Raw genomic sequence first — 21,229 nt, forward strand, 5'->3', positions numbered from 1 at the left:
TAAACCCTAGAGATGGTTGTATGTGAAAATCCCAGTAGATCAGCAGTTTCTGAAATACTCAGACCAGCCCTTCTGGCACCAACAACCATGCCACGTTCAAAGGCCTCACATCACCTTTCTTCCCCATACTGATGCTCGGTTTGAACTGCAGGAGATAGTGCATTTAGGCATGTAGACATGGTCAAGACAGAGTTGCCGCCATGTGATTGGCTGATTAGAAATTAAGTGGTAACGTGCAGTTGGAAAGGTGTACCTAATAAAGTGGCCGGTGAGTGTACATACATACATACATACATACAGTGGTAACTTAGTTTAATAGTAACTTGGTTTAAGGGCTTGCAGCTTTTAAAAATTGTGACTTGGTGTAAGAACTCCCTGTACTGGGTGGGAGGGGGAGTGGAGGAGGGGCATGGTCTGCATAGCGGGGTCTACAGTACTGTACTCTGACCCAGGAAGTCTTCCTCACCTTCCAAATCATAGCAGGTCCCTTTCAGGCTGGGGCTTACATCAGGGGACAGGACTGTGGAGGTAATCTCTCCATAGCTGTAACCCCTCTCTCCCCGGACAGAGAGTGCTGCATGTATGTGCCCACATCTGTCCTGCTCATTCCTTCCTGCTCCCTGCAGTCTCTGTCAGTCCTTGTGTTTCCCATCCTCTCCATTACTGTACAGTAACTTATAAAATCACAGAGTGTGTGTGTGTGTGTGTGTGGTGTGTGTACATACATACATTAGGAGACATTAGGAGCTCCTGGGTGTAGTTCCTAATATAACAGCTAGTGTACGCACAGCCAGGAGGACGGACAGGAGGGCTGCAGATCACCATGTTGGCCACCAGGTGTCGCCGATCGCTGCGTCTTCTTCTGAAGAATCGGAGTACAAGGAAGGCATCTTCACTGACGCTTTAATACCATAGAAAGCAAATCCAACATACAAAATATAAAAATACCGGCTCAACGACACATGACAGGCACAGACGTACGACGGCCACGAGGGGCGGTGGAGGGGGCAGAAGCAGTTCACACACACGCACATATTGCAGAGGAGGGGGAGCGATAATGATGGGGGCACGGGCGCCGCTTCTCGGCTCTCGCACAGAGTTTTAAGCCCTCCCCAGTCACAGAATATCTCGGCCATTGAACTCAGTCCTCCTTTTTTTCTTGCTCGTCTTTGTCTGAATCCTTCGGCTTCTCCTCGTATCTGGAAGAAGGAGGATGGGAAATGATAATGTACCCAGCAATGTGCCCCGTCTAGCTGATGCCCACAACATCCCACCCCGGCCCCCTGCCACAGTCACAGAAGGATATTAAAAAGAAGTCCAATAATCCGGAACGTTCAACCATACGGCCACTATTACATCCGCCACTGGGCAAATGGCAGGTACAGGCTGTAATGGCGCCAGGTCAGAGGTCACCCATTAGACCAGAATTTAGAATAGAACTTGACAGAAGGAATGTTGGTTCTGAGCTTCTTTAAATGTGTCCCTGTCCATTTAAAAAAATGTTTAAATATATCTTAGAAGCTTCTTAAAAGTTAAGATCAGGGGGGTTAGTGTGTTCTGAAGAAGCGCCCAGTGGAGCGCTTCACTCCCCAGCTTGCTGCCATAGATTATCTCCTGCAGCAAGACAGGGAATGAAGTGCTCAGCCCGGCGCTTCTTCTGGATCTAATGACTGGCGGAGGTCTGGACACCTAGGCCCCCATCTCTAGGACATGTCAAAAGTGACAGAAACTTTTCAGGAAACAAAAAGAACTTTATCGGTGCCGGAGTAAGCTGGGGCCCAGACACCACATGCGTGGAGCTCATTGTAAATCCTGGTACTGCAAATCTTACTCCAGTCACAGCCGAAGCTGCACTCAAAATTCTCCTGATATCCTGTTAGCAGCCAGGATGCATCTCGGTGACGCCATGTCCGTAACGGCTTGTGGGAGACCGAGCCTCATCCTCCATATAGAAAATGCAGGGTGCAGCTTTGTCAGTGACTAAGAGGGTATCCAAAGTTATCGCATGTCCACAGGAGGGGGGGGGGTGACTACCTGATGGGTGGTGGATGAACCACTGGATGGTCCACTGTCCTCACCATCTGGTGAATGGGGAAGTGGGCAGCCATGCTGCTGTTCTCTGATGAAGCCCCCCCCACCTATCAGCAGCTCATCCCCCGGCCTGTGGATATGCAATAGCCCCTCTAAGACCTGCACAGGATTAGTAATGGTGTAATATACATGTAAGTCTGGTGGCGGAGCTACATATAGAAGCTATGGATGTACACCTCTCCCATCTAGGCTGGCGATACCCATGGAGCATGGTTAAGAGTCCGCACATCACAAGTACATACAAAACATTCACATGAAGGGGTTCTCCAGCGCTACAAAAACATGGCCACTTTCTCCCAGAGACAGCACAGCTCTCGTCTCCAGTTCAGGTGTGGTTTACAATTAAGCTCCATTCACTTCAATGGAACAAACCTGCACCCAAACTAGAGACAAGAGTGGTGCTGTCTCTGGAAGAAAGCGGCCATGTTTTTGTAGCGATGGATAACCCCTTATAAAGTAACCCCTTCCCAATCCAGCTAAAAAGCGTCTTTATATCCAGGAGACTGGTGTTACTGCTGAGGAGGAAAAGCGTAAGATTCCCCTGAGGCAGAGAGGAGCACAGGCGTTATAGCACCGGCCACTAGATGGCGTCTTACGCTATGGAACTAGAGACAGAACCGGCTCCATGGCCTTCCCAGTGGGTGATAATGCGGATGATGGGGGGAGGAGTAATCTCGGATTAGGCATGGAAGGCTGGGGGCGGCCGGGATGCACCTGTCCAAATGCAGATATGAGTGGGACCCTTCACATGGAGCTGGGGTGGAGCTGCCGCCTGCGGCGGGGGGAACAGGATTTTTGTTGCATGGATTCGGCCAGGCTGGCGGGAGATCCAGAAACCACCGGAAAGTGAGAGAGGCGTGGAGTGTGAGGTAGAAGTTCCGCAGAGGACTCATAGCTGTGAGAGAACAAAGGACAGGAGGGAGCGGGGGATGGGGCAAGACGGAGGAACCATGAACATGGAGGAGGATGGCAAAAAGCAACAGGAGGGAGAGGGATAACCGAAATACAAGAGATGGAGGGAGGAGAGGGGAAGAGAGGGGAAAAGAGAGAGAGAGAAGGAGGGGGGAGGAGAGGGGGAGGAGAGGGGAAGGGAGAGAGAGAGAGAGAGACGAGGGGGGGAGGAGAGGGGAAGGGAGAGAGAGAGACGAGGGGGGGAGGAGAGGGGAAGGGAGAGAGAGAGAGACACACGAGGGAGGAGGAGAGGGGAAGGGACAGAGAGACACGAGGGAGGAGGAGAGGGGGGGAGAGAGAGAGACGAGCGGGGGAGGAGGGGGGAAGGGAGAGAGAGAGAGAGACACATGAGGGGGGAGGAGAGGGGAAGGGAGAGAGAGACAGAGATAGAGAGACACAGAGACAGACACACAAGGGTGGAGGAGAGGGTAAAAGAGAGAGACAGAGGGGGGATGAGGAGAGGGGGGGGAGAGAGACAGGAGGGGGGAGGGAGAGAGAGAGAGACACACAGAGAGACACACACACGAGGTGGGAGGAGAGGGTAAAAGAGAGAGAGATGGGAGGAGGGGGGAGGAGAGGATAAGAGAGAGACAGGGGGGGGGAGAGGTGAAGAGAGAGAGAGACACACGAGGGGGGGGGAAGGGGAAGTGAGAGAAAGACACGAGGAGAGGGGAAAGGGAGAGGGGAAAGGGAGAGAGAGAGCGAGACAGGAGGGGAGAGGAGATGGGGAAGGGAGAGAGAGAGCGAGACAGGAGGGGAGAGGAGATGGGGAAGGGAGAGAGACACAAGGGGGGGAGGGAGAGTGAGAGACACACACACACACAAGGCGGGAGGAGAGGGTAAAAGAAAAAGACGGGAGGAGGGGGGGGAGACAAGGAGAGGAAGAGAGAGACAAGGAGAGGGGAAGGAGAGTAATAGAGAGAGAGACACACACACGAGGGGGAGGAAAGGGGAAGGGAGAAAGAGGTACAAGGGGGGAAGAAAGGGAGAGAGAGAGAGACAAGAGGAGAGGGGAAAGGAGGAGAGAGAGAGACACACAAGGGGGAAGAGAGAGGAGGGGGGGGAGAGGTGAAGAGAGACACACACACGAGAAGAGAGAGAGAGAGACACACACACATGAGGGGGGAGGAGAGGGGTAGAGAAAGACATGAGGGGAGAGGAGAGGGGAAGACAGAGACACACACACACACACACACACACACGAGGGGGGAGGAGAGGGGTAGAGAAAGACATGAGGGGGGAGGAGAGAGAGACAGGAGGAGAGAGAGACAGGAAGGGGGGGGGGAGAAAGGAGGAGAGGGGAAAAAGAGAGACAGGAAGGGGGAGCACAGAGATGAGCGGGGAAGAGCACAAGAGGAGGGGCGAGGAGACAAGTGGGAAAGGGATGTGAAATGGAAGAGGCAGCAGGAAGGAGAAGACAGGAACATGAGAAAACAAAAGGGAAAAAGTAACAAACATAAGATTGGGGGGAGCAGCAGGAATTCCGAAGGATGCAAACAATGATGAAGAGAAGAATATATGAAGATGGAGACACAGGTGAATGCAGAACATGAGCGAGAAGAAGGAGGAAAAAAAAAAAAAAGGAGGCAGAAAAATGTGAAGAACGTTTCTAGGACTGTCCAAGCCGACTACTCTAATCCCCCCCCTCCCCCCACCGACCTTCACGTCCGGTACTCACCTAAACATCTCTGTGATCTCTCCTTTCACCAGGGCCACAAGCAGAGGGAAGCCGATACAGGCGGGGACCAGGTAGAGGAGCGCCGGCTGCGGAGAGACACCAGACATCAGAGACCACATCATCCTCCTCAGGTACGAGAACAATGGCGGCTGCCGCACTCCACAACACACAATGAGTATGCAACCTGCGTAATGCTGCTCGTGAGCAATGGTGGGACAAGATGGCCGCCACTCTCCGGCGCTGGAGAGAAGAAAATTAGTTACAGTTGTTATCAAACAGCAGCTGTCCATGAGTTGTATTTGGTATTGCAGCTCGGCTCTATTTAAGTGAATGGGGCTGGCCTGCAATGCCTTATACAACCAGTGGACAGGTGTGGAGCCGTTTTGGGAAGAGAGCAGCAGTGTTTCTCTTTTTTCTGTGGTTATTGAGCTTATTCACTACCAGATTCTGTTTTTTTCCATCAATCAAAATGATATGAAAACCTTATCTGGAAATGGAGAAGTTTACACAGAAGGGGAAGTATCACCTGGGCCGGTCACCTTTAACCCTTTCACTGCCGAGCGTCAATGCTGGCCTCCTATGGTCACCGCCGATGGTGGAGTCAGTGACTGCGTGCGCCGATACAACGTGGTTACTGACCTGAGCGTGTTTGAAGGTGTGCATCACAAATATGGTCAGGGCCAGGCCAAAGATGTACGCCAGGAAGCTGGTGTAAAAGTAAGTGTGAGAATTCTTCTTCAAACTGCAATGAAAGATTCAACCCGGTTAGCAAAGACGAGTGTGAAAACTGAGTGTCTGCTCTGAACTCCGGCACCCGGCGTGATGCCGACACAGTACAGTGGTCTGCGCTCACCTGATGTCAAAGCGGAGTAACAGAGCGATGAAGATTCCTGGAATACAGAGAAGAAATGGAATATGGGATTAGAAGGTCACATGACTGGATGTGTAACCTGTCACCAGACACATACAGGAGCTGTATACACAAACGGGAGAAGAGCCGTCAATGTTAATGAGGGCCCCAACCACAAAGCAGGCGTGCTGTGCAGACACGGCCACAGCGTACGATATGGATGGGATAGGAGCCGTTTATGCTGCCATGATACAGCTGGGATAACAGATGGTTACTGGACAGCTATAGCAATGGCTTCCTACCGTATATGACAAGGATGGGGAACCTGTGGCCCTCCAGCTGCCGCAAAACTACAATCCCCATCATGCCTGGAGAGCTAAAGCTTTGGTTGTGCAGGCATGATGGGAATTGTAGTTCTGCCGCAGCTGGAGGGTCACTGGTTCCCCTCATCCTCGGTATATGACATCATTGTTCGGACTCACCTGGAATGACAATATCCCCCAGTCCCAACATAGCAAAATTATTGGCTTCAAGTCCCTTCTCCAGCAGATCCTGAGGAAACACCACTGAGAGGAAAGAGAAAAGAGGAGAGAATGGGGAGGTGGAAACACTACAGAGCAGGGTCAGGATCTTGGCTCTCCAGCTGTTGGAAAACTACAACTCCCATCATGCCTGGACAGCCACAGCTTCAGCTGGACAGCCAAGGTTTCCCATCCCTGGTGTATAGCAGCACATCCCAACCTGGGGCTCTATAGCTGCAGATCCCATCATGCCCCGACAGAACTGCTGCAAAACTACAGTGCTGCAAAGCGTCTGCAACTTTTACAAAACTAGAACGTCCATGATGGAAGAAGCTGGAGACCACTGCAGTAAAGAGAAATGGAGAATGCGGGGTTTGGGCCAGATACTCACATTTTATTGGTGCCTCAAAAGATTTGGCCACAGTCACCATTACGTTGGTCCCAAAAACCTGGAAAAAAACAAAACAAAATGCTTTAAGGGCTATTAAAGGGGCACTCCAGTGAAAGTCTTTTTCTTTCAAATCAACTGGTGTCAGAAATTTATATAGATTTGTAATTTACTTCTATTTAAAAATCTCCAGTCTTCCAGTACTTATCAGCTGCTGTACATCCTGCAGGAAGTGGTGTATTCTCTCCAATCTTACACAGTGCTCTCTGCTGCCACCTCTGTCCATGTCAGGAACTGTCCAGAGCAGCAGCAAATCCCCATAGAAAACCTCTCCTGCTCCTGCTATGGAGAATACACCACTTCCTGCAGGACACACAGCAGCTGATAAGTATGGGAAAACTTTATATTTTTTAATAGAAGTAAATTACAAATCTATATAACTTTCTGAAACCAGTTGATTTGAAAGAAAAAGATTTTCACCAGCGTGCCTCTTTAAATGTCTCATGTTGCCTTTGGGTTATGGACAGACTTACCCAGAAGATGTCATAGATGAAGAGCCCCCCCAGCAGGATGCAGCCGGTACTGACGTTGTTCAGATGCAGAAGCTCAACCCCATTGAGGGCAAACGCCAAACCAAAGAGGTTATTGGCGATCCAGTGCTGAGGAGAAGAGACGGATATTTATGGTCACACAGCGGGAACGGCACAGAAATCCCACCAAGTGGTCCCGAGTCATATGGGGGTGGGCTTCTCACCTTCTTCAGGAGGTACCAGACCCCGACTACTCCGCTGATCACCAGACACACCAAGTCCCGGGTGTCAAACTCGTAATTTACAATCTCTACAGGAAGAACATGCAGAATGTGAGCAGATCAATAAGCCAGGAAGAGCGCCCCCCGGCTGTGGCCATACACGGTGCACTCACCTTCCTTACTGTCCCCTGAGCCCTGAGTGAAGAGCAGCTGATACTGTTTGTTGGGGAAGTTTTCTGGGAAGAGTCTGTTCATGGCCGGGCTGAGGGAGAAGTGTGGGACACAGACAAGGAGCGTGTTAAAGGGGTTACGCAGTTTGGGAAAATTCATGGCCTATTAGAGGGGAAGGAGTCCGACCCCCAGGATAATACTGCAGCACCGTACACCACCATAGATACCGTACACCACCATAGATAATAGTATAGGGACAGCAATGATAAGAAAGGGGGCTTCAGCACTCACCTGACCACCGGGACCCCATCAAACAGCTGACTAACCCTGTCAATCTAATATCAATGGCCATCAATGTTTCCAGGCTGGAGAACCCTCTTATTATTAATCCAGGACTGAACCAAGAGGGAGAGGTGGGGGGTAAAGGGATGAATGAGAACGAGGATGAGCGGGGGCCGTCCCACCTTATGTAATATATCGCTGCTTGCAGACTGTGTATGGAGCGTTCCCCATTTTAACCGGAGGCTGAAATCCTCCTCGGACTTACAGAGGCTGTGTACGAGGACTTATTATTAATACATGGCTGGGGGCAGTAGTGATACTCACCTACCCCCGATTCCCTGCAGCTCACTGTCCCAGCTTCTTCCTGGTGTGAGCTCTGGTGTTCCTGCACTTATCGGCTGCTGTATGTCCTGCAGGAAGTGGTGTATTCTCTCCAGTCTAACACAGTGCTCTCTGCTGCCACCTCTGTCCATGTCAGGAACTGTCTACAGTAGGAGAGGTTTTCTATGGGGATTTGCTGCTGCTCTGGACAGTTCCTGACATGGACAGAGGTGGCAGCAGAGAGCACTGTGTCAGACTGGAGAGAATACACCACTTCCTGCAGGACACACAGCAGATGACAAGTACTGAAATACTGGAGATTTTTTTAAATAGAAGTAATTTACAAATCTCTGCCACTTTCTAGTACCATTTGATTTAAAAAAAAATTTTTGTTGAACTATCCCTTTAAGATCTCTGCCCGCTGTCCGTAAAGTCACTAATCTTGTGGATAGGTAATGAGCTGTCATTCTGAGATATCCCCTTATAACCAATATAAATCCAATAAATGTAGATGTCCTGATGCTGTATCTTGTGTAGCGGCAGGCAGTGACACACCGGCAAGCCAGATCTATACGCCAAGGGTCACCCATATCTGCTCACCTTATAGTGTGCGCCAGAGCCAAGACCCCCAGGATGAAGAAATACATGGACAGTAAGAGGTTAATATACTCCTGGGAGAAGATCTGGAAGAGGAAAGAAAAAAAATGTCAGAAGCGAAGAAAGGAGCCTTATACAGTCAATAAACGGAAGCCAGAAAGAGGGGACAATCCTACTACCCCTGGGGATACAACATCACAGAACGAAAGGGGATCTCCAGCCATATAACCTGAGGGGGGATACACAAGAGGTAATACAGCCCCTCCACCTCTGCTGATAATAGAGGGGGGGATACAGGAGAGGTAATACAGCCCCTGCACCTCTGCTGATAATAGAGAGGGGGGATACAGGAGAGGTAATACAGCCCCCTGCACCTCTGCTGATAATAGAGGGGGGATACAGGAGAGGTAATACAGCCCCTGCTCCTCTGCTGATAATAGAGGGGGGGGGATACAGGAGGGGTAATACAGCCCCTGCTCCTCTGCTGATAATAGAGGGGGGGGGATACAGGAGAGGTAATACAGCCCCTGCACCTCTGCTGATAATAGAGAGGGAGGATACAGGAGAGGTAATACAGCCCCCTGTACCTCTGCTGATAGAGAGGGAGGATACAGGAGAGGTAATACAGCCCCTGCCCCTCTGCTGATAATAGAGAGGGAGGATACAGGAGAGGTAATACAGCCCCCTGCACCTCTGCTGATAATAGAGAGGGAGGATACAGGAGAGGTAATACAGCCCCTGCACCTCTGCTGATAATAGAGAGGGGGGGATACAGGAGAGGTAATACAGCCCCTGCACCTCTGCTGATAATAGAGAGGGAGGATACAGGAGAGGTAATACAGCCCCCTGCACCTCTGCTGATAATAGAGAGGGATACAGGAGAGGTAATACAGCCCCTGCACCTCTGCTGATAATAGAGAGGGGGGATACACGAGAGGTAATACAGCCCCTGCCCCTCTGCTGATAATAGAGAGGGGGATACAGGAGAGGTAATACAGCCCCTGCACCTCTGCTGATAATAGAGAGGGGGGGTACAGGAGAGGTAATACAGCCCCTGCACCTCTGCTGATAATAGAGAGGGAGGATACAGGAGAGGTAATACAGACCCTGCCCCTCTGCTGATAATAGAGAGGGAGGATACAGGAGAGGTAATACAGCCCCTGCACCTCCGCTGATAATAGAGAGGGGGGGGATACAGGAGAGGTAATACAGCCCCTGCACCTCTGCTGATAATAGAGAGGGGGGGATACAGGAGAGGTAATACAGACCCCTGCACCTCTGCTGATAATAAAGGGGGGGGATACAGGAGAGGTAATACAGCCCCTGCACCTCTGCTGATAATAGAGAGGGGGGGTACAGGAGGGGTAATACAGCCCCTGCCCCTCTGCTGATAATAGAGAGGGGGAGGGGGATACAGGAGAGGTAATACAGCCCCTGCCCCTCTGCTGATAATAGAGAGGGAGGATACAGGAGAGGTAATACAGCCCCTGCACCTCTGATGATAATAGAGAGGGGGGGGGATACATGAGAGGTAATACAGCCCCTGCTCCTCTGCTGATAATAGAGAGGGAGGATACAGGAGAGGTAATACAGCCCCTGCACCTCTGCTGATAATAGAGAGGGGGGTACAGGAGAGGTAATACAGCCCCTGCCCCTCTGCTGATAATAGAGAGGGGGGGGGGGGGGTACAGGAGAGGTAATACAGCCCCTGCACCTCTGCTGATAATAGAGAGGGGGGATACAGGAGAGGTAATACAGCCCCTGCACCTCTGCTGATAATAGAGAGGGAGGATACAGGAGAGGTAATACAGCCCCCTGCACCTCTGCTGATAATAGAGAGGGAGGATACAGGAGAGGTAATACAGCCCCTGCCCCTCTACTGATAATAGAGAGGGGGGGGGGGATACAGGAGAGGTAATACAGCCCCCTGCACCTCTGCTGATAATAGAGAGGGAGGATACAGGAGAGGTAATACAGCCCCTGCCCCTCTACTGATAATAGAGAGGGGGGGGGGGGGTACAGGAGAGGTAATACAGCCCCTGCACCTCTGCTGATAATAGAGAGGGATACAGGAGAGGTAATACAGCCCCTGCACCTCTGCTGATAATAGAGAGGGGGGGGGGGATACAGGAGAGGTAATACAGCCCCCTGCACCTCTGCTGATAATAGAGAGGGAGGATACAGGAGAGGTAATACAGCCCCTGCACCTCTGCTGATAATAGAGAGGGAGGATACAGGAGAGGTAATACAGCCCCCTGCACCTCTGCTGATAATAGAGAGGGAGGATACAGGAGAGGTAATACAGCCCCTGCACCTCTGCTGATAATAGAGAGGGGGGGATACACGAGAGGTAATACAGCCCCCTGCACCTCTGCTGATAATAGAGAGGGAGGATACAGGAGAGGTAATACAGCCCCTGCACCTCTGCTGATAATAGAGAGGGGGGATACAGGAGAGGTAATACAGCCCCCTGCACCTCTGCTGATAATAGAGAGGGATACAGGAGAGGTAATACAGCCCCTGCACCTCTGCTGATAATAGAGAGGGAGGATACAGGAGAGGTAATACAGCCCCTGCCCCTCTGCTGATAATAGAGAGGGGGGGATACAGGAGAGGTAATACAGCCCCTGCTCCTCTGCTGATAATAGAGAGGGGGGGGGGATACAGGAGAGGTTATACAGCCCCCTGCACCTCTGCTGATAATAGAGAGGGATACAGGAGAGGTAATACAGCCCCCTGCACCTCTGCTGATAATAGAGAGGGATACAGGAGAGGTAATACAGCCCCTGCACCTCTGCTGATAATAGAGAGGGAGGATACAGGAGAGGTAATACAGCCCCCTGCACCTCTGCTGATAATAGAGAGGGAGGATACAGGAGAGGTAATACAGCCCCTGCACCTCTGCTGATAATAGAGAGGGAGGATACAGGAGAGGTAATACAGCCCCTGCACCTCTGCTGATAATAGAGAGGGGGGATACAGGAGAGGTAATACAGCCCCTGCACCTCTGCTGATAATAGAGAGGGAGGATACAGGAGAGGTAATACAGCCCCTGCCCCTCTGCTGATAATAGAGAGGGATACAGGAGAGGTAATACAGCCCCCTGCACCTCTGCTGATAATAGAGAGATAGAGAGGGGGGGGGGGGGGATACAGGAGAGGTAATACAGCCCCTGCACCTCTGCTGATAATAGAGAGGGGGGATACAGGAGAGGTAATACAGACCCTGCACCTCTGCTGATAATAGAGAGGGAGGATACAGGAGAGGTAATACAGCCCCTGCACCTCTGCTGATAATAGAGAGGGGGGTACAGGAGAGGTAATACAGCCCCTGCCCCTCTGCTGATAATAGAGAGGGGGATACAGGAGAGGTAATACAGCCCCTGCCCCTCTGCTGATAATAGAGAGGGGGGGGGGATACAGGAGAGGTAATACAGCCCCCTGCACCTCTGCTGATAATAGAGAGAGGGGGGATACAGGAGAGGTAATACAGCCCCTGCACCTCTGCTGATAATAGAGGGGGGGGATACAGGAGAGGTAATACAGCCCCTGCACCTCTGCTGATAATAGAGAGGGGGGGGAGGATACAGGAGAGGTAATACAGCCCCTGCACCTCTGCTGATAATAGAGAGAGGGGGGATACAGGAGAGGTAATACAGCCCCTGCACCTCTGCTGATAGAGAGGGGGGATACAGGAGAGGTAATACAGCCCCTGCTCCTCTGCTGATAATAGAGGGGGGATACAGGAGAGGTAATACAGCCCCTGCCCCTCTGCTGATAATAGAGAGGGAGGATACAGGAGAGGTAATACAGCCCCTGCACCTCTGCTGATAATAGAGAGGGGGGGGGGATACAGGAGAGGTAATACAGCCCCTGCACCTCTGCTAATAATAGAGAGGGGGGGATACACGAGAGGTAATACAGCCCCTGCACCTCTGCTGATAGAGAGGGGGGAGGATACAGGAGAGGTAATACAGCCTCTGCTGATAATAGAGAGGGGGGATACAGGAGAGGTAATACAGCCCCTGCACCTCTGCTGATAATAGAGAGGGATACAGGAGAGGTAATACAGCCCCTGCACCTCTGCTGATAGAGAGGGAGGAGGCCGCAATACACAACCATCTACTTCTGCCCAATCACCTGTTCCAGACGCAGAAGCGGATATAATACAATACAAGATACTGCAGTGTAATATACAAGAGCTGAAGAGGTGACATATTTGGCCCTTATATTATATCCTCCTTATTATATCCGGATAGATAGATGTATATACCAGGCAGGATTACACTCACTTACTGTAGATTTACCAACCACATCTGCTGGAAGTTAACTCCAAGCATCTACTACGCTTTCAGTCAAGTACTATTTCATGTTGCTTCATATCTCCCCCCAAAACCTCAGACTGTGGCCCCTTGTCTTTGTGAGTAAAGTTACAAAAGGTGAACAAAAAAAAAATACTTTATATTCCTGTGAAGTTAAAAAAGTAAATGAACAAAGTTTTATGCAGCAGCGTCGGCGGCCTGATCGTCCCGCTCATCACATGACTCATGCCGCAGCATACGCCGAGGTGGTGAGCTCGCCCTCCGGCTACACTGAGTAAACTATAGGGAGGGGACAACAAAAAAAACAAACCGTGTCCTCGGGGCCCCAGACAGCGGCGGCCTTAACCCCTTCACACCAGCGCCATCTCTGACTACGGTCCTTCCATGTTTTTACACAGACAACAATAAATAAAAATATTAAATAAAAAATTAAAATTAAAAAAAAAAAAATCAGCCGTCCTGGGATGTTGAGGGGGCACTAAAATGCTCAACCCGAGTAACCAACCCTATTAACGTCAATGGGAACCTGCCCCCTGCTCAGCAGAGGGGAGGGCGTCTGGTCACCTTCAAGGGACGTGTAACCAAAATACACAATGTGACATGTCAGGCCCACTCAGCGGCAGAGGTGGGAACCCCGACATGACGTCTCCAGCCTGTTTTCAGACCAGGAAGTGGCTGAGGAGGGAGGTCACCGGGGCAGTGCGATACGGGACCCAACACTGGATTCGGGCCAGTAAGAGGACGTTGTTGCCTTCATCCACCCACCTGCTTTTAGGGAATGTTCACACGTAGCGGATCCGCAGCGAGACCCGCTGCAGAACCCTGCCCAGAAATCTCTGTGGGCAGACAAAGTCGCAGCAGGAGGCACATTCCGCTGCGAGTTTGCCAGCAGCCCGCCTCGTTAACCCCCCCGACACCAGAGCCTATACTTCACCTGGTTCCCGCTCCGGCTTGCCCCACCGCAGCGCACTGATTGGCTGAGCGGGACGTGAAGACACCGGGACCCAGAAGCAAGCCGGAGCGGGTACCCGGTGAAGTATAGGGCTGCAGAGTTTGTCTGCCCATAGAGTTTACAGGGCAGATATCCGCTGCAGATCTGGTACGTGTGAACGTACCCTAAAAGAAAAATAATATAAAAACGTGATGAAGGTGCCAACAAAATATACAGATCACAGTGCAAAGAGTGAGCGTCCCGTCACCCGGCAGCCAATAAGAGAGTGGTTACAGGGTCAGAATGGAGAACACATGGTTGGAATTTTGTTAAAGTAGTAAAAGAAAAGACAAGTTGTATAACTGGGGGTACGGCTGTGATGACAGTGACCCCCACAATACAGATCACATGACCGGACCACCGCTGTATCGGCCCACCGCTCTGGCTATACACATCATAAACCCGATACTCACTTTAAAAAACAGGTAAAGCCCGAAGAGGGTGCAGCTGGCGATGATGGGGAAGCGGGCGGCATCCCTGCTGGTGATGGTCTCCGGCATGTCCGATGCGTTCTGCAGGAAGAACAACAACACCCAGCAGTGAGATTCAGGATAGCATTGGGGTTACAGGCAACAAGGCAAACAATGGGCACTATCCCCCTCCCCTCAGTGTCCAGTCTCTATACTGAGTACAGCACAGTACCATCCCCCTCCCCTCAGTGTCCAGCCTCTATATTGAGAGAGTACAGAGAGGCTACAGCACAGTACCATCCTCCTCCCCTCAGTGTCCAGCCTCTAAACTGAGTACAGCACAGTACCATCCTCCTCCCCTCTATACTGAGTACAGCACAGTACCATCCTCCTCCCCTCTATACTGAGTACAGCACAGTACCATCCTCCTCCCCTCTATACTGAGTACAGCACAGTACCATCCTCCTCCCCTCTATACTGAGTACAGCACAGTACCATCCTCCTCCCCTCAGTGTATCTGCACAGCACAGTACCATCCTCCTCCCCTCTATACTGAGTACAGCACAGCACCATCCTCCTCCCCTCTATACTGAGTACAGCACAATACCATCCTCCTCCCCTCAGTGTATCTGCACAGCACAGTACCATCCTCCTCCCCTCTATACTGAGAGGATACAGCACAGTACCATCCTCCTCCCCTCTATACTGAGTACAGCACAGTACCATCCTCCTCCCCTCTGTACTGAGAGGATACAGCACAGCACCATCGTCCTCCCCTCTATACTGAGTACAGCACAGTACCATCTTCCTCCCCTCTATACTGAGTACAGCACAGCACCATCCTTCTCCCCTCTATACTGAGTACAGCACAGTACCATCCTCCTCCCCTCTATACTGAGTACAGCACAGTACCATCCTCCTCCCCTCTATACTGAGTACAGCACAGTACCATCCTCCTCCCCTCTATACTGAGTACAGCACAGTACCATCCCCCTCCCCTCTATACTGAGTACAGCACAGTACCATCCCCCTCCACTCTATACTGAGTACAGCACAGTACCATCCTCCTCCCCTCTAAACTGAGTACAGAACAGCACCATCCTCCTCCCCTCTATACTGAGTACAGCACAGCACCATCCTCCTTTCCTCTATACTGAGTACAGCACAGCACCATCCTCCTCCCCTCTATACTGAGTACAGCACAGCACCATCCTCCTCCCCTCAGTGTTTCTGCACAGCACAGTACCATCCTCCTCCCCTCTATACTGAGTACAGAACAGTACCATCCTCCTCCCCTCTATACTGAGTACAGCACAGTACCATCCCCCTCCCCTCTATACTGAGTACAGCACAGTACCATCCTCCTCCCCTCTATACTGAGTACAGCACAGTACCATCCTCCTCCCCTCTATACTGAGTACAGCACAGTACCATCCTCCTCCCCTCTATACTGAGTACAGCACAGCACCATCCTCCTCCCCTCTATACTGAGTACAGCACAGTACCATCCTCCTCCCCTCTATACTGAGTACAGAACAGTACCATCCTCCTCCCCTCTATACTGAGTACAGCACAGCACCATCCTCCTCCCCTCTATACTGAGAGGATACAGCACAGTACCATCCTCCTCCCCTCTATACTGAGTACAGCACAGCACCATCCTCCTCCCCTCTATACTGAGTACAGCACAATACCATCCTCCTCCCCTCAGTGTATCTGCACAGCACAGTACCATCCTCCTCCCCTCTATACTGAGTACAGCACAGTACCATCCTCCTCCCCTCTATACTGAGTACAGCACAGCACCATCCTCCTCCCCTCTATACTGAGTACAGCACAGTACCATCCTCCTCCCCTCTATACTGAGTACAGCACAGTACCATCCTCCTCCCCTCTATACTGAGTACAGCACAGCACCATCCCCCTCCCCTCTATACTGAGTACAGCACAGCACCATCCTCCTCCCCTCAGTGTATCTGCACAGCACAGTACCATCCTCCTCCCCTCTATACTGAGTACAGCACAGTACCATCCTCCTCCCCTCTATACTGAGTACAGCACAGCACCATCCTCCTCCCCTCTATACTGAGTACAGCACAGTACCATCCTCCTCCCCTCTATACTGAGTACAGCACAGCACCATCCTCCTCCCCTCTATACTGAGTACAGCACAGTACCATCCTCCTCCCCTCTATACTGAGTACAGCACAGTACCATCCTACTCCCCTCTATACTGAGTACAGCACAGTACCATCCTCCTCCCCTCTATACTGAGTACAGCACAGTACCATCCTCCTCCCCTCTATACTGAGTACAGCACAGTACCATCCTCCTCCCCTCTATACTGAGTACAGCACAGCACCATCCCCCTCCCCTCTATACTGAGTACAGCACAGTACCATCCTCCTCCCCTCTATACTGAGTACAGCACAGCACCATCCTCCTCCCCTCTATACTGAGTACAGCACAGCACCATCCCCCTCCCCTCTATACTGAGTACAGCACAGCACCATCCTCCTCCCCTCTATACTGAGTACAGCACAGTACCATCCTCCTCCCCTCAGTGTATCTGCACAGCACCATCCTCCTCCCCTCTATACTGAGTACAGCACAGTACCATCCCCCTCCCCTCTATACTGAGTACAGCACAGTACCATCCTCCTCCCCTCTATACTGAGTACAGCACAGTACCATCCTCCTCCCCTCTATACTGAGTACAGCACAGTACCATCCTCCTCCCCTCAGTGTATCTGCACAGCACCATCCTCCTCCCCTCTATACTGAGTACAGCACAGCACCATCCTCCTCCCCTCTATACTGAGTACAGCACAGTACCATCCTTCTCCCCTCTATACTGAGTACAGCACAGTACCATCCTCCTCCCCTCTATACTGAGTACAGCACAGTACCATCCTCCTCCCCTCAGTGTATATGCACAGCACCATCCTCCTCCCCTCTATACTGAGTACAGCACAGCACCATCCCCCTCCCCTCTATACTGAGTACAGCACAGCACCATCCCCCTCCCCTCTATACTGAGTACAGCACAGCACCATCCCCCTCCCCTCTGTACTGAGTACAGCACAGCACCATCCTCCTCCCCTCAGTGTATCTGCACAGCTGTCGCCCGGCCACACTCCCCCTCACTCCCCGGCAGCCTTTGGCTTGTATCTCTGCAGCAGCTGGCGGCCGGAGCTCCCCCATCTCCGCTCCATTCTGAGAGGGTCCCGGGAGCAGCACACAGGCCCCGGCCGCGCTCCCTCACCTTCCCCCGGGCACAGGTTACGCTTCTCATTGCTCCGAAGAAGATGGGCAGCAGCGCCATCCCCAGCAGGCTGCCGTACGCCAGCGCCGTCCCCTCCGGGCTTCCCAGCCTCCCGGTGCCGTTCACAGCAGCATCGCTCTCATTGTGCAGAGCCGCGGGCTCCAGCTCCGCCATGTCCGGGATGTCGCTGCTTCGTCAGACTTCACAGCGATCAGACCGGTAAGGACACGTTACCAAAGCTGCCGGAAGTGACGTCTCATTCAGGCGACACACTGCACTCAACTTCCCTAGCGACCAGGCGCGGCTGTATCCAGGGGAGGGGCTTATAGAACACGTCATAACACCTACTCCGCCCCTCAGCTGGTCTACACACTGTTCCAAAATAAGGAGCAGTATTATAGTATGTATTATTAGCATGTATTATAGTACTTATATTCCTGTATATAGGGGGCAGTATTATAGTAGTTATATCCCTGTATATAGGGGCAGTATTATAGTAGTTATATTCCTGTATATAGGAGCAGTATTATAGTAGTTATATTCCTGTATATAGGAGCAGTATTATAGTAGTTATATTCTTGTATATAGGGAGCAGTATTATAGTAGTATATTCCTGTATATAGGAGCAGTATTATAGTAGTTCTATTCCTGTATATAGGGAGCAGTATTATAGTAGTTATATTCCTGTATATAGGGAGCAGTATTATAGTAGTTATATTCCTGTATATAGGAGCAGTATTATAGTAGTTATATCCCTGTATATAGGAGCAGTATTATAGTAGTTATATTCCTGTATATAGGAGCAGTATTATAGTAGTTCTATTCCTGTATATAGGGAGCAGTATTATAGTAGTTATATTCCTGTATATAGGAGCAGTATTATAGTAGTTATATCCCTGTATATAGGAGCAGTATTATAGTAGTTATATTCCTGTATATAGGAGCAGTATTATAGTAGTATATTCCTGTATATAGGAGCAGTATTATAGTAGTTATATTCCTGTATATAGGGAGCAGTATTATAGTAGTTATATTCCTGTATATAGGGGCAGTATTATAGTAGTTATATTCCTGTATATAGGAGCAGTATTATAGTAGTTATATTCCTGTATATAGGAGCAGTATTATAGTAGTTATATCCCTGTATATAGGAGCAGTATTATAGGAGTTATATTCCTATATATAGGAGCAGTATTATAGTAGTTATATTCCTGTATATAGGAGCAGTATTATAGTAGTTATATTATTGTATTATATGTAGGAGGCAGTATTAGGCCATGTTCACACCATACTTTTTATGAGAAGAGCGGTATATTATACCTATGGGGTATTATTAGAAATGGCATGTGTATTAGTGGGCACCAGACCGTTTCCTGGCCCCATTGTTGGGGAAGGGCCGTTTGGATTACATCTTTATGGACACACTAATTTAAACCTGCTGTTCTGTTCGGTCAAAAATGACCGAATTTGAAATTTGATATTTTTTTGAAATATTCATTATGCGGTTCTGAAACTTGTGGTTCATTGACTTTTCCTCATTTGAGGGGTTCTTACTAATAGCAGTTTGTATTTATTTATTTTTTGTTTATTTTTACTCCACGTCTTTTTTTACTCTTGTACTGTTCGGTCAAAAATGACCAATAGCCTTTTATACTAATCTCCAGCCATTTTTTGAAAAAAATAAAGGAGTAATAATCTCATTTTGGTCAATCATTAACCGAGACAACAGAAAGCCGGACATAATGTTACATTACAATGCCACTAAAGGGACAGTTGCTACTCTAGATCAACTCATAGGCACTTACACCTGTAAACGCAGAACTAATTGGTGGCCAATGGTTGTTTTTTACAATATTCATGATGTGTCGGCGTACAATGCATTTGTGTTATGGCGTGAAATAGATCCAAATTGGAACAAAAATAAACTGTATAAAAGAAGAATGGGAATTTTTATAGAGGAATTGGGAAAATCACTGGTTAGCCCATATATTGAACAAAGAAAAGTAACACCCAGAGGTGATGGAGCTGCAGCCATGGTCCACAGGATCCAACAGCATGCTGAAGAAAGTGACCCAAGGGCTTCCGCTAGCACTGCCACGATGGCCACGGCCTCCACCAGCAATGCAACCAGCCTAAAACGGGAATGATGCGCCTTCTTTCCAACATCAAGTAATCACAAATCCAATGTGATATGTTGCAAAGTGCAAAGTACTTATGCAAAAGACATGTCAATTATACTTGTGACAAATGCAAATAGTAAATTTAGCACCTTGAACCTTATTTCACATTTTATATAGAAAAAACTAGACTTTTATATTTACATACAGTTTGATGTTACTAGTTATAGTTAACAGTTTTATAAAGACTTTTTTGTGCAATATGCATGAATAATGCAATAAGGCCATCTAACTTTTTTTTTGACACAAATGAATATGTAAATTAAAGAAGCAGTTCACTTTTTTTTTTTTTTGGGCCCCCCCCGGTAGCCTGTGGCATGTATACTTACAGAAGATGATCGGTGTCCCGCGGCGTAGCTCCGGTCCCGTCCCGCGGTGCCGTACAAATCTGGCGCGCGCTCACTTCCGCCGGCGCTGTGACTCCTCTTCTCAGCCTTGTAATTTGAACGCCGGAAGTCACGCGCTTCCATAGAGAATGCATGGAAGCGAGTGACTTCCGGCGTATAATGACAGGACAGAGAAGAGGACTGACAGCAGCCGGCGGAAGTGAGCGCGCGCCGGATTTGAACGGCACCGCAGGACGGGACCGGAGCTACGCCGCGGGACACCGATCATCTTCTGTAAGTATACATGCCACAGGCTACCGGGGGGGGGGCCCCAAAAAAAAAAAGTGAACTGCTTCTTTATGTTTTTTATTTCATTTTTCATTTGTTTATAAACAACCATGTTCACATATAGTTTTTTGGCTATGTTCACACTACGTAAGAGACCGGCCGTTCCGTGACCCCAGCTGGGTCACGGAACGGCCGGTCTCTAGCCGGATCATCTCGCGCGCCCGCTTCAGAGCTTCCCATAGCCCACAGTGCCGCTTGCTTCACTGTGTGAACTGACAGGTCTTTCTGCGGACGGAATTCACTGAATTCCGGCCGCAGAAAACTGACATGTCAGCTTTTTCCGGCCCCGCATGGGATCCCGGCCGGAGCGTATACGATGTGTGTACGCTCCAGCCGGGATCCCATTGAAAACAAGGCTATGTACCACCCTCAAAACTACGGCCGTAGTTCTGCGGCAAGAACTATGGCCGTAGTTTTACGTAGTGTGAACATAGCCTAATAATGCAAAAGAAAAATAAAACACTAGTTAGTTAAAAATCCAGACCTTAATAGGCCCGGTCAAAAATGACCGAAACATGATATGTGTATAGTAGAACCGAACAGAACAGCAGGGTTAAAGCATTCCGTCTTGCTGTCAGTTTCCCTTTCAGTGAATGTAAACCCAGTGCTGTATAAATCCTTATCCTTCCATCTGTAGGTTATACATGCAGTCCGTGTGCTTATAGGATGTGCAGCCTCTATGGCTCCCCGCTCTCAGCTCCCGGGGGAGGGGCAGTGAGGGGCCCCAGGCTCCGAGTCTCCTTTCTGTGTCCCAGTGAATCGATAGCAGGCAGCGGCTCACGGTACACGC

At 50.0% G+C, this 21,229-nt stretch overlaps 1 protein-coding gene across 2 annotated transcripts; it reads right to left on the minus strand.

The window, feature by feature from the left end:
* Positions 1-887: 887 nt before the first annotated feature.
* Positions 888-17,851, minus strand: HM13 (histocompatibility minor 13). 2 transcript variants are annotated; one of them, XM_069953801.1, is made up of 12 exons: positions 17,589-17,848; positions 14,327-14,425; positions 8,605-8,687; positions 7,404-7,492; positions 7,234-7,319; positions 7,013-7,138; positions 6,483-6,540; positions 6,053-6,136; positions 5,574-5,610; positions 5,360-5,462; positions 4,721-4,806; positions 888-1,199 (listed from the first exon to the last, which is right to left on the minus strand). In XM_069953801.1, exons 1-12 carry the CDS (start codon positions 17,760-17,762, stop codon positions 1,142-1,144), a joined length of 1,083 nt encoding a protein of 360 aa, XP_069809902.1. In that variant the 5' UTR covers positions 17,763-17,848; the 3' UTR covers positions 888-1,141. The 2 variants fall into 2 exon arrangements, with proteins under 2 accessions (XP_069809902.1, XP_069809903.1); XM_069953802.1 differs by lacking the exon at positions 888-1,199 and adding an exon at positions 2,737-2,986 and having other exon boundaries at positions 17,589-17,851.
* Between the last annotated feature and the right edge of the window lie 3,378 nt (positions 17,852-21,229).

The sequence above is a fragment of the Dendropsophus ebraccatus genome, chromosome 14 (genome assembly GCF_027789765.1).
Source record: "Dendropsophus ebraccatus isolate aDenEbr1 chromosome 14, aDenEbr1.pat, whole genome shotgun sequence".
NCBI classification, from domain to species: domain Eukaryota; kingdom Metazoa; phylum Chordata; class Amphibia; order Anura; family Hylidae; genus Dendropsophus; species Dendropsophus ebraccatus.

Bases quoted from the DNA above. Each gene is read 5' to 3' on its own strand.
- HM13 (XM_069953802.1), bottom strand. From the start codon at position 17,762: ATGGCGGAGCTGGAGCCCGCGGCTCTGCACAATGAGAGCGATGCTGCT. The intron at 14,426-17,588 runs GTGAGGGAGCGC...TTCTTCCTGCAG, and splicing joins TAACCTGTGCCCGGGGGAAG to AACGCATCGGACATGCCGGA. The intron at 8,688-14,326 runs GTGAGTATCGGG...TTCCTCTTCCAG, and splicing joins GGCTTTACCTGTTTTTTAAA to ATCTTCTCCCAGGAGTATAT.